Source organism: Falco punctatus, assembly GCF_963210335.1.
Source record: "Falco punctatus genome assembly, chromosome: 12".
Classification (NCBI taxonomy): domain Eukaryota; kingdom Metazoa; phylum Chordata; class Aves; order Falconiformes; family Falconidae; genus Falco; species Falco punctatus.
The window spans coordinates 8,187,392-8,201,659 of NC_137592.1; the positions used below are offsets into that span (position 1 = coordinate 8,187,392).

At 40.1% G+C, this 14,268-nt stretch overlaps 1 protein-coding gene across 1 annotated transcript in view; it reads left to right on the top strand.

Annotated features, from left to right (window-relative positions):
* Nucleotides 1-851: 851 nt before the first annotated feature.
* Nucleotides 852-14,268, top strand: part of SPTLC3 (serine palmitoyltransferase long chain base subunit 3) — an 89,494-nt gene continuing 76,077 nt past the window's right edge. The window contains exon 1 of the mRNA XM_080408511.1: nucleotides 852-4,444. Within this exon, the coding sequence (XP_080264637.1) occupies nucleotides 4,334-4,444 (111 nt within the window). The 5' untranslated portion in view covers nucleotides 852-4,333. The remainder of the gene's footprint in view (nucleotides 4,445-14,268) is intronic.

Consider the following 14,268-nt stretch of genomic DNA (forward strand, 5'->3'; position numbering starts at 1 on the left):
AGTCATTTACAGATATGAAGTAGGAATTCTCTCCAATATCCATGTGTCCACAGGTACCAAACATAATACTGGGATCCTAATCAGAGAATAGGTCATCAGTAGTACATAGAATTTATAAAGGTGGACTTACGTTGTAAGAGAAGTGATTGGGAGAGCGAGAAGGCTTTTTAACTGTGTACTCCACTACTGGGACATGCTCTGCAGCTGATTTAAATATTAGTAGAACCCTGACTTTTAATGAAGTAATAGGCTCCCAGTTTTTTTCAGTTCCTATTTGACATTGGTGTCTGTCCAGCAAAAATAAGCATAAAACTAGCAGGTGTCTTTGTGTAGATCCTTATTGTTTCATGTGGCATGTAAATTTGCATCTGTTGTGAACTGTAATTATCAAGATCTTGCAACCGGATTGCAAGACCATTTCACAATGATGCCATAACTAACCGTTCTTTGGGATTAGCAGGAATCCTGTGAAAAATCCTTCTGGCTAATGACATTACGGTTTTCTGGGGGTCAACTCTCACACCTTCTTGCAACACATACTTTTTTTATTGATAGGTAATCCAGTAGTGCTATTATAAATGGGAACCCTGTGGCCACTATAATGACACTATATGGTGTGAATGAGCCAAAATTCTAATGGTAGGTTAGATGGTTTTGTCCCCGTTTCTTGAGTGCATCTGAAGAGGTCAAGCTTTTAACCTATCCTGTGTAAGAATGGTAGTGCACAGCAGAAAATTTTCTTCAAATACTGAGAGACTGCTTAGTCAGAACCCTACCCCTTCCTATTGTCTTCACGGTGTTGTTAAACTTCATCTAATTAACTTAATTAACTTAAAATATATAAAGTATATATTTTACTTCATTTCTGTACCACGCTCCTCAGCGATTTGTCTCAGAGCATTTACAAAGGATTTAAACACTTTATCCTGATTTGAAGGGGTGAGTCAGCAAACACCCAATGGTGTTAACATGATAATAACAAAGCAAGGAATAAAACCTAGTTCCTAAGAATTCATTGGTTGTTTTCTTACAAATTTATAGTAATTGCAGCCAAGTCTTAAAAACTTTACTAGCATCTATGTAGAACACAATGTGTGGTCTGCTAGTAAACTTAGAAATTCACTGACTTCTTGCCAGTGTATGATGGTTAACAGTGTTACTTCTGACCAGTACTCAAGCCACTAAAAGTGAAACACATATGACCTTTGTAGGATTGGAGTCCCCTGCAGTTAAATACACACAGTTCTTGTACAGTTAGCATAGTAAAATTTCTTCTCCCATTTCCCAGAATGGTAAAAAGAGACAGGGTATTGCTGTTTGCAGTTTTGGTGTTGCAAAGGACACAGTTATTGAGGCCTTCCTCCCGTGTCCAGGCAGCATAGATTCTCTTATTTTTGAGTAATAGATTTAGGTGCAGCTAATTGGTAGCATGATAGATAATGGATATCGAAGCCTGAATAACAGATGGCTTTGAGTAAGATGGAGTTCTGAAAGGCACAATTCAACCTTCTTTTTCTTCTGCAGGAGAAATACCACATCCTGTTTACAGATCATCTGTGTGTATTTGGCCAGACTTAGCCGTTCTATGAATCATTTGCTCTGAATGGAATCGGAGCAGGGATTTTACTCAGCTCCTAGTGGTATTTGTTTTGTGGGCTATGGCTTTTAGACCATGGTTAAAAGCAATCCAAAAGGACAGCTGTTCTCTAAGGTTTTTAAAATTGCTGATTTAAATTCATGTTTAAATGTCTCTTTTTTAAGTGCTGCTTGTTTCTGATCTTAAATGTTAGAGACATTGAAAACTAAAATTAATATAGCCTATTTAATTTACTATTTTACTGATGTAAGGGCACCAGTGTTTCATGGGCCTTGAAATCAATAACAAGTTTAGGCTTACAGCCAGGGGCTAGAGACAGAAGTTTCATCATCTGAAATGTTATCTAATCAGAGATTCCACTCTTTCATAAACATGATTGAAAATAAAAGAATAAGACACACATGAGATGGTAATTATATCATATTGTGCCCTGGAACGTGCTGAGTCTATTGACGGGAACCTGGCTGAAGTGCTGGCTGAGACACTGGAAGCTGTTAAGGGGAAGAACACTACTCTGGTAAGTCTTCTTGTCTTTTATCACAACAGGGTCAAGGTGATCAGTAACTGACTGAGCAGATGATATATTTTACGGATGTTTGATATGCTGTGACAATCAAAGAAATAATTCCCAAATGAAGAATGCTTCTTGGTGAGAGGGGGTTGCTAGATGCAGAGAGCATGCTCTACATTATCTTGTTCTATTTATCACGGTACCATAGGTGGTAGATATGCAGGGAAGTATTACTGACCATTTTTACTGCATGCTTATGGCTTGTCCTCATCTCAGTGTTCTCCTTGTGAATATGAACTCCAAGCCACTTATCATGACCAACAATTTGTCTTATCCTTACATATTCACAATTAGTCTGTAATTGAGTTATCCCCACAGATGCCTTAATGAAACCTAAAGAAGACCAAGTCATATAGAAATGAGGCATTCTTGCCTAGGAAAAACACAACAAAGAAAAAACCTACGAAGTCTGAGTTCTGATAGTGAATCTGGTGTAACTGTGAAGCGGTGTTTTAATGTTTCTGTGTCATTTTAGTTGTTTAAGGAGATATTTTCTTGACCAAAATGACTACTGTCTTATTAATTGAAATATGCAAGTAAAAGGCTTCTTTCCAAGGATATAGAACTCAAACCTAGTTAGAGGTGGACTGCTTTTCCAGTTGTGCTACTCTATAGTCTATCATGGTGGTTTTTTACAGATCTTAATGGGAGTCTGCGGACCACTGGGTGGTATGAAATGAGGTGAAATGCAAAAGGAGAGAGGCACGGATGTTTGTTTTAAACACAGTTCAGTTCAGGTCTCTCTTAGGTAGAGACTGAAAGTTTTCCAACATGTTGAAGATATTCTACTTTCCAAATCACTTCAAAGGACAAAATACATTTTAGCAGTTCCGTACATGTCTAAAACAATTTTTCAAAACAAATGCAATGTGTTTTCCAGTATATTTTTGCAGTGGTTCATTTAACATCTCCTGCATTCCACATATTCAAATTCTAGGCTGCTTTTTCTGTATCACTTGCATTTCCTTGCCAGGATGACACAGATTTTTTTTCAATTAAAACAGTCCGAGTATCTTTTTTCTCCCTGCCTTTCATCCTTACAGTTTTCCAAAATGGATATTATAATTCAGTTTTCCTTTAATCTGTCTCCACATTAATTTTAATTTTTTTGGGAGGAAGAGATTCTATGAAATGCTGCCAGAGATACTTATACTTTTATGTTTTGCCACTGAAATCTGAAACATGAGAATTTGGTTCAGGAAAGACAATATATATGAGTACTTCCACAGTCAAAAAACTCTTGTCTTAAAGGCAAGGTTGTATGTTAGTCCTGCCTAATACTTTCACATGTGACTAAAACCTGTTTTGTTTTAAAACTAAATTAATCAACTTTATAAAAATCTGTTTCTCATTAATTGTAATAGCATGCCATTTATCCTATTACTGGCTAAACTGAGTTTAAAGGACAGTTCACACTAGTAAACACCTGTGCACACACCTGCAGGATAGGGACAAATATATTATTTCTACCTCTAGATAAAATTTCATTCTAATACTAAAATGCTTTCCATTTCCTGGTTAATATCATGTCTGTCATGTCCGTTACCTATATAAGAAAATATTTCTTAAAAAAAAGAAGAAAAAAAAAAGTTCTGTTCTACTCAGCAAAATACTACTTTTTTCAACCAGTATACTCTTAGCAAGATGAACCATGTAATTTAAAAGATTACTCTGTTTAAATTTTCAAAACATTTTATTATTTTACTCTAAATGGAGTAACGTAGCTCTATGTTGAGTGTAATAAGGAGAAAAAAAAAGTGATGTTCCTCACTGGGAGATGTTTAAGAGGTAATATGTCTTTAAGTGTCCCCGCCTCTGAATCCACCCACTTCTTGATAGCTGCAGCAGCCTTGTTGACTCATAGAAGCTGCATTCATACAATAGCCGGCAACGAGCAGTATTTTTCAGAGATCTTAATAGCACACCTCCTGCTATGTATTTCACGTTCTAGCTTGCTGGGGCTGAAGGTGTATGAAAGAAAAAGTTTTAAGTTTCTAAGATATTGCAAAAGATAGTTCCTCCTCTCATCCTGGAAAATCCTGACAGACCAGTTGGATACCTTTCAGGCCTTAACCAAGAACTTTATCTGCTCGTCCCACTGTCTTTTTTACAGTTGAAAGACCCAAGACGCCCTTAAGAACTGAGAATCTGACTAATTTAAACAGATGGCTAATCCCAGTGCAGTCTGCAATGGACATCTACATCATCATCAGAAACAGAATAACCTCTTAAAAAGTGGAATCTATAAGAAAAATGGAATTACAAAAGGAATGAAGGTAAGGTGTAATAGTTTACCCTAATTGCCTCAATATTGAAAACAAATAGGTAGTTGCAACATTACTTATTAAGCTAGTTTTATGGCGGTCTTAGTCTCCATTGAATAGGTTGTATGGATTAGGCTTGTGTGTCAGATTTTGTGGTCTTAGGACCTGTCGCTGCTTTTTCTCTATCATCCTGAACTGTTGTGAGAGTTGTGAATGTCGGTCCTGTGGACTAACTGGCTTCTAGTTCATATCAAACACAACAAACACATGCACACTGAAATGTAATTGTTTCCTTCTAAAGATTAACTGATGGTGAAGTCAACTTTGTGATGTATTAATCACTAGTGGAAAGCTGTTTTATCAACTTAAAGCATGTGTGGAGTGGTTTTTAAAGTGTGATTTATTGCTGTACAAGTATAACCCAAAAAACATTTAGGCAGGGAAGCTGTCTTTTCTTGACGTTTACATTACTGCAAGGTTGGTTTAACTGATGCCTGCACTTTACTGATGTCTACTCTCCAGCTTTGTAATTCTGAAAATACAAGTCAGTTTACTTACTATTTTCTCAAGCTGTTCTCTTTGAAACCAGCACTTCTCATTTATGTGAATGTTTTGTGGAACAGTTGGCAAGTAGCATCCTAAAGAATGAACCACAAAACCGAAGGTACGCTTTTGCCAAAGAAAGCCCAAATCTTAAATGTGGTCTGTCTGCGATACCTGTCCTGACTGGGAACACACTGTCTGTCTTGAAGTGTCCTAATTCTAGATGTTGATGTGATCACTAATAACAATCTTGTAGTGACTAGAAAAAGGCTGGCTTTACAGCACAGTGTGATGGTGAGAGGGGAGTGGAGAAAGTTGCTTTTGGAGCCTGAGCACTCACCTGACCATCCTTGTTAAAAGCTTTAGATGGAGAGAGCTCCACTGTTTTACAAATAAACTGCTATCTTATATCTTTCTCTAAATGGAGCTCTTACACACCTAACACTCTAATGAAGGCACGCCCAGTGTCATGCTTGATGATTGTCTGGCTTTAGGTGTCTCCCTTGGTATGGTGTTTCCCAATCATTGGCTTGTGTAGAATGAGGAAAGCAAAAAAGCTTGTGCAATGATTGAAAAGGCCTTTCCTGGTATTTGCTTCCAGGAACCTAATCTAGCATCCTTTTACGTATCACATATGTCTTCTCACCATTTTATATATTAGCTATTTGCCACAATGATGTCTGAAATCTTTGCTTTCAGCTTGAGTGGCAAATTTCAAGGGCTAAACCTTGCCATTCAGTTATTGTTAAGCTGCTGCAAATGAGCAGTTTTGAAAGCAGTAGACTCCCAGGAGGGGATTAATTAGGTTTTCTTCCTTAATAGGAAAGACATGGCTAGAAACATAAAGTAGAATACTGCTGAGGGGTGAGCAAAGAGGAAATAAATATTAACCTGAAAAGGGTGAGAAAGAAATGAAGGAAATGTTAGTAGATATACCTGCTAGATTAGTAAAGTCTTACAAGCACTGTATGGCTGGAGAGGGAGTTTTACCCTGCCATATGATGTGTGAAAGAGGCACTGAACCACTGGTAAATATCATCCATGGCTGAGGAAGTAAAGCCTTAGAAAGTTCATGAAGCTTATCAAAGGCAGATTTGGTAAATCTGGGTCTAGTACTGTGTTCCGAATTACATACCAGTTCCCCTGTCTTCCTGTTTCAAACACAGATTGGAAAAGAAGGAAACAATAACAGACTAGAGTCCTGTATGAACCAGGAATCTCATCCCTGGTAGGAATCTTCCCAATCCTGTCTGGTCTGTTTCCCCGCCTCAGCTGCCTCACCCTGTTCAGTACTTATGCTTTATCCTATTTTACACGAACAGATACTGTTCCTTCCTACCTGCTCTGTTTACACGGCTTACTGCTTGTAGGTGTGCAAACTCCCACAGTCTTCCAGTGTGTTTATATTTGCAACACCTCACTGATGTGTGCTTCTCACTTTATAGCAGGGATGTGAGGAGCAGGGAATATGGCAGCTGGGTGCTCAAGGAAGCTTGTGCAGAAACGATACCCATGTTTGTCACGATTCTAGTAATCTTCCTCCCTTCCTCCTCTTCTGCACATTCTCCATGTTGCCCTGGTTTCCCCTAACACTCTGACACACACACAAGGACACTGGGACATGGACACACATGCATGTATTTCACTGCCTATTTAGTAAATCGCCATTAAAGACCTTAAGTAGGAGGGGAAATATAGTGCTTGAATATTCAGGGGATGTGCCTGATGAGGCTGGTTCTAGCACCTGAGACTTGTGGCAGTTCTGAAACTCTTGGGGTTAGTTACAACTGTGTTACTTTGCAAGGAGGGAGATGTGTTCTGATTTGAGAAAGGCAACTGGTGGTGCAGAGGTTACAGCGAGGGCATGGCACAGTGAAGGCTTCTAAGCCAGGAATATGTAGCAATAGTTGCACACGACTGACTGGAACATCAGGCTTTGCAGAAATCTGCTTTATAAACTTTTTTTTTTTTTTTTTTTTTTCTTGAGAGCCCACAGGAAGCACTAGCTTCAGGAAATGCTGGCTTTGGAAACAGTGCTTTTGAAAACACGGGCTCAGGAATAATGTGTTTTGCATCTTAATGATGTAAGAACATTTTGTGTGTCTGTATGTGCATGGCAGAAATAGAGAAGTGATTCTGATATAGCAAAAAATCCAGGTTTCTGAAGAAAGGATTTTCTTTAATGGGTTGGATGATCAAATGTGGGGGAGTAGTGAGGTCTTCTTTACTTCTAGCAATCTGTGGTATACCAAGGACAGGAAAGGGGATAGTTAAGTGATAAAGAAGCAGTGAAGCATCCTACTAGAAAAGAAGCTGTTGCTTTGGGGAAAAAGTTATATTACTTTTGAGTGGGACTACATGTTTGAATAGCTTCTGTGATTATTTTAAGTCTGACTTAACTCTAGCTGATAGCACAGACTCCCATGTAATAATGAACACCAGGCCTAACCATGTCTCCACAACCATGCTGCATCCTTGCATTCATTGGAAGTTGGGCCAAAGTAAGACCTAAGCTTTGGAAGGTGTGTTGTGGGCCATGTCTTCCACTTCGTTAGTGCTTATAACACAGGCACATGCTGGGTGTTCCTCCTGAACCTGTAGCCTGGACTTGCCTTTATCCAAAGCACAATTCATGAGCTAACCTATTTATTTATGTGACAGTAGTAGCCAGGAGAAGGTTTTTTCCTAGTGATGGTTACTTTTGCTGTTATACTGCTGTTGATTGTGTGTTAATTGTAGGGTACGTTTAAGTTTTAAAACAATAAATATGTCTCTCCAGTGGAAATATGTTTTTCCTACAGTACACATGTAACAGTTTTATTTCTTAGATCATTTCTTTGAGTGCGTTAGTGAGCCTGCAAGGCAGTATAAAGCTACCTGCAATTTCTTTCTTTTTTTTTTTTTTTTCTATCCTGCACTAAGAATGGCAGTAGCTTGGAAGAAACTTGCAGTGAACAAGACTTCAGCCTTTTCCAGGGCTTTCAAGCTCCTTTCAGAAAGCAAAAAAGAGCCCAGAATGAGATCAAACCCAGTAACACCTGTCCCTCTTATTTGATAGCCCAAAAATATGATAGCCTCCAGCATTTGGGGTCTCTACATTCAGAAGCTGATTATATTTACCCTTTGTCCTGGGACATCTGAACCTTATCCTAACTGTTCTACTGCACTATTTATTCAATACTCCAGCAGTCAGTTTCAGTCCCTTCCATGCTTTTGGCTCCCCTGCTTTTCTTCCTCTCCGTTCTGCACTACAATGTCACTTACTCCTCAGTGAAGATCTTAACGAAAACATTGACTGTTTAAAAAGAGTCATGAAAGGAGTTTGCCATGCAACTGTTCTTGTAGGAATCTTCTATGTTGTAAACGCCCCCTGGAATTTCTTTGTGCTCTGTCCTCTCACATACATATATATATACACAGCACTTCTTCATGTGCTTTTACAGTAGTTTGCATCCAAAATGTCCTATTTATACTAACTCAATATAAATGTTAATGAGTCCTGTGGGGAAATATAGTAAGCTAATTCCTACAATTAGAGTTGTGCGATAAGGTTTATTGATAAGAGAAGAGCAAGGAGTGACTGTTAACGCTGATCAGACTACTACCTTTCCAAATGCTTGCAGCCTCAGCTGTGCAACCATAATGATCTATCAACGTAATAGGGTCTTTTTTTCTGAATTATCTTCCTTTTTTGATGTTGCTTTGGGTAAAAACAAACTGAAAGGAGGTTTTGTTGGCCCAGCCTTTTTCACCTGCAGCACTAAGCCTTTTGGACCTGTTCTATTGTGCAGTGGAAGGTGCAATCCCCCTAAGCCCTCTGGGTTTCATAGCTGTAGTGACAAAAGGAAGATACTGAGAATTGGTTTCCAGTTAGAGTTCTTTACCAATTACTGCACCTGTTGTTTCAGTTGTACCACAAACATGACCTCCTCATCCTCGGTTCCTGCCTTCTCTTCTCCTTGGTTTCGAGCCCCAGAAATTCATTGCTTTACACCAGCAGTCTCAGCTAATAATCACAGGTCTTAGATCCACACCCTTGTTTCTGTCATCTACCCTGCTATGTGATGAGCTCAATGCATTGGAAGCAGGAAATGTTGAAGACTTCTTTCTGCAAACTGAGATGTGACCAGTGTGTAGGCACATGTTAACAGTCAATGACTCTCGTAGCAATTCTTTAAGTGTGTTGCACGAGACTTTACATGCAAGGTTAGAGATTTTTCACGTAGCACAAAAAGTTTCCAGCAAGGCTGGAGTCACTACCCTGTTAACAACTGGAAATCCTTGAATTCATATAATTAAATTTTGGGAGTTTAAGCCATGACAAAAATGGCATGTATTAATTTGGTTTGGTTTGAAAAACCTAGCATGTCAGGTCCTCTTAGCACAAGAACAGCTCCTTCCTGTACATGTGAAAACAAGTAGATGTATCAGGAGACTGGCTTAGCTAACCAGATAACCCACAGTTGAACTCTAGTGCAAAAAAAGCAGTATACAAGAGGTAGAAGCAGGAATGGGCTAAGAAAGAGGAGTTTTGAAACATTGCAGGGGCATGTATGGATGGTATTAGGAAAGCCAAAGCTCATTTGCAATAGTCATTTGCAAGGGACATCAAGAGAAGCAAAAAGAGCTTTTACTGCTGCATTAGCAGTAAACTAATAAACATGGAAAATGCGGCCCATTGCTGAAGGGAATAGGTGACTTAGTGACTGCAGACATGGGTAAAGCTGAGTATTCCGTACTTTCTTTGCCTCTGTTTTCACCAACAGTATCTTTCAAGCCTCTGTGTCATCAGGCTGCCAGTAGGGGAAGAGGACTGAGTCGTGGAGCTCTTGAGAAATCTCAGCCCATACAAATGCATGGGATGACAAGGGAGGCACCCAAGTGTGCTGGCTGATGTCACAGTGACATCACACACTATCATCTTTGAAAGGTCATGGATATTCAAAGATCCCTGATAACTTAAGATAGGCAAACGTTCCGCCTGTTTTTAAAAGACAGATCATTTCTAGCAAAGGTTGTTTCTAGGGGCACAGAGAGGAAAGTGATTTGGAATAGCAAACAGGGATGTACCAAAGATAAACAATGTTTGACTGACTGATTGTCTTCTATGATGAAGTGACTAGATTTGTGAAGGAGGGGAGAGTGATCGATGTCATCTACCTCAGCTTTAGCCATACTATTCTCATATGCTACTTGGGACATTACGGTCTCTCTCAATGGGTAGACTACTATATGGGCTAATAACTGGCTAGATCATTGGGCTCAAAAGGTAGTGGTTAATGGTTCATACTTTTCCTGGAGGCTGGAGAGGTTTCATGTATGGGGGGAGCAGAAAAGGAAGATGCAGATAACAGCACTGGGACATGTTGCTCTGGAGTCTCCATCATGCAGGCTTTCAGGACAAAACCCCAAGCACCCTGCTGGGAATTTGGTGTTGACTTGCCTTTGAATGTGAAGATGAACCTGAGGCCAGCTGAGGGTCCATCCGGTCATTGTGTAAACTCAGACATTGAAGTGAGTCTGTGACCCTTTAGTGTAAGGAGGCAGCATTTCTCTGGCAAGAGTCCGCTGCAGTGATCTAAAAATGGACAGAATGGATGCAGAACTGCAGAAGGGCTTCTGTGGGCAAGTACCTGGCAAGCAGCTTATTCTTGCTCAACAGAAGTAACCAGTAAAAGAAAGCCAATGAAGTGACTAGTTCCATTGTCTGTTTACTTATGTCCCTACAGCATGAGAATTAACTACCTTTGTAAGATGTAAGTGGAAGTCTAGCTTTCAGAAACAAATAAGGTAATATGTATTTTCTGCCTGCTCTGTCAGCGAAGGACATAGCTGGCTGTGTTCCATTGCAGAAGCAAGTTCATTAATATAATGGGCAGAATGGTAAGATAATGGCTGTTTAGGGACTGTCTGGGTCCCCGTGTGAGCTAGTACAGGCAGAATGCAGTTACAACCACAAAACCATGGATGAGGGGCAGAGAGTAATTTTATTTTCATTACCTCACTGGGGCATCCCCAAAGCAGCACCCAGGCAAAGGCGCACACAAGTGGGGACACAGGCACCATGGGGCTTGGTCCATGTTAGATGATCACCAGACCTGCTGTTTTCACTGGTATTTCAGGGATTCGTGCAGGCGTAGTTTGCCACTGTGCTTTGATCTTTCCCACAGCAGGGCAGGAATCTCAAGCATGTTTGATAGGATGCCTCTAAGTCTATCGCAGGCCTGTGTTATTGAAGCACAGATGTTCTACTTGTCCAACACACAAGGCTAAACAACAATTAGTAAGATATAGGTGTTTTTCTACACCTCAGCTGCAGGTCACTTGAGGATGTTTATAATCCTCCTTATCAAACTTCTGTTACTTTCCCACATTCCACCCCGTCACTCAACGGACCACTTCTGCTGATGCTGGCAAAGTTGGAGGTGTTCGTTTGTTCCTCTGGGGTACAAGGCAGAGTAATTTAGAGGCAAGTAATAAATACATGTAGAAAAAGGAAGGAACATATCTGTACAATAATGCTTTGAATCAGGTGTTCCACTTGTCCTGTCAGGGAATTAACCCACCCAGCCAGCCAGGCACCACCAGTAGATTGTTTCATTTGATGCATTAAGTCCTGGAGATGTTGAATGTCATCCTCTACACTGACTGATTCATCAGTTGTGTTGAAACAACATGTGCCTTTAAAATTGGGGCAGTGATGTCAAAGAAGGAGATAGTTCACCACCAACCAATTTTGTAATGTTTCTTGGTGTACAGCCATTACCTACTCAGAAAAAATAACAACAAGGAACATCAATATGAAAAGCACTTAGCATAGCATAATTCTGTAATACAGCTACTGGGATTGGCATGCCAATGAAACATATTGTCAAAAGATCTGCAGCTGTAAATCCTCTCAATACTAAAGGTGGATGACTTAGTTACAGTAGAGGCCAACCACAACCATTTAGATGTTGATCTCACAGAAATGCTTCCAGAGCATGTGCCTGTAGTGTAAGACTACAAAGCATGATGAGCCAATCTGTGATAAGGGAGGAAAACAGGAATGTCATCTTCTTCCAATAATACGTATTTCAGCTCAGTAATACTCCTTCAGCTAATATCACTCTGGATTTGATAACCTGATGTGGGGTAATTGCCCACACATATTGAAGAGTTATGGCTTGCACTTTTTTAGATTAAACTTCAATTTGATGTAGGGTTTGTGACACCAGTAACACCGTTCCAGTGCTATCCCCTCTAGATATATAGGCATAGGTATGCATTGAAGATACATGAAATCCCTCCTGAGCATCTGATATCGATAGAGGATGTAAAATAAAAGAAACTGAGGTACAGAACATACAGCATTCTCAGGGCTTATTATATGAATCTTCACATCTAGACTAATAGGTCATGGTCCCACCATGTAATCTGTTGGTGTAAATAATTCCATTTCCCCTTTAGTTAATATTTTGGGAGAGAGACCATCTGGAAGAATTTCAGCCCTCACCATGTTTTGTAAGGGAAGTGTTGTAATATGATCATAGGGTGTTTGATTATTCCAGCTATTTAACAAAAAACCTGTTTCAGTAAGATGTGAACTCGTGTTATAAAGTTTTAGTACTGGTTAACTTTTTAAATTGTTCCTTCAACATCCCATTCATGCTTTTAATCAAGCTATTAGGTTGGAGATGGCAGTCAGTGTGGAATATCTAACCTATTCCTAGCCCGTGAGCGCAATCTTCAACATTATGTCCAATAAAATGTGTTCCTTGGTCACTGTACTTGGTGAGGAGGTCTGTACTGATGAATGAGTTGTTCTAATGCTTCAATAGTGTTATGTTAATTAGCATATTTGGTGAGGTTAGCAATAAACAGTCCTGACAGTATATTCAAAGCAGTGAATATATATTGCCACCCCCTCAACAGGGGCCGGGGGACGATGTAATCAACATGCCAGGTATTCAAGGCCCACTGGCACTGTTTTATCTTTTCCCATGGCCTATGCAATGCCCTTAAATAAAGCTGTGTACAAATAATACAATTAGGTGCACATGCTTTATAAATATATAATGACTATCAAAAAGAAAACATTAGCAAGATCTATCACCACCTTCCAGGGCTGTAATTTTTTGCTGATTTTTTTTTTTTTTTCTATAAGAGTAACTATGTCTGGAACCATAACTGCAAGTGGGGGAGTAACTTTATTCAACATATAATCTATAGTTGTTCTCCATGTGCCATCTGGTCTTTGAACAGGCCAAATAGGATTATTAAAAGCAGTCATGGTTTCCTTAATGATTCCCATTTGCTGAAGTGCCTGAATGGTTTGAGTAATTTCCTTCCCCCTCACCTCCTGGACTACGGTATTGTTTTACAGTTATCACCTTGGCAGGCAGAGGCAGCACAACAGGATCCCACTTTGGGAATCCACACAAAATGGTTATAGATGGAATAGCAAATCCCACTTGTGAAGTCTGAAGCAGAATCAACCATTTAAAGTTTCTACTGCTTCTCCTGCCAACATATAAATACCCAAGATATATTCTTTAATTGGGACAATTAACACTGTCACAGTAAATGGAGTGGCATTTCCTATTGTTAAGATAACCTTAGTGTTCAGAGGGCAGATGTCAGATTTTCCCCCAATCCACAGATCTGTAATGTGGATTCTTAATATTACTGTGCAATACAGTAACCTCAGCTTCAGTACCCACCAGAGGTAAAACATATTAAATCTCCCCAGACCACTACTTTAGAGTTAAAGGAACACAGGGACGTAGATCCCCCTCACAGTAAGAGGCTACAGTGGTAGCAATTTTGGGGGACCTGCCAAACCTTCATTTCTGCTGTTTTGGTATTTGCCAGGTAGTACCTTGTCTAGCCTACACCCCAGGTAGGTGGGGGTGGACGGTGGGTGCAGAGTTGGCAGTGGGGCCAGGGTCAGCTGGCATTTTTGCATAGGTGCTAACTTTGGCCATTTCAGTTGTCTGGGAGGTGATCACTGCCCTGTTATCTATTTCAGGCCATGCTTCCAGAAGAACCCATGTAGCTAGAGAAGGAGCCACAGGGGTCCAGCGCTCAGTACTGGGCCATCTCGGAATACAGGGGGTCACTGTTGTGGCCTCCCCAGTCCCCAGCTTTTTTGCCAGCTATGTCATGGCTGTTCCTGGATCCTGCCAGACATGTGAGCTGATACAAGAACAACCAAAAAAACATGGATGAGGGGCAGAGAGTAATTTTATTTTCATTACCTCACTGGGGCATCCCCAAAGCAGCACCCGGGCAGAGGCGCACACAAGTGGGGA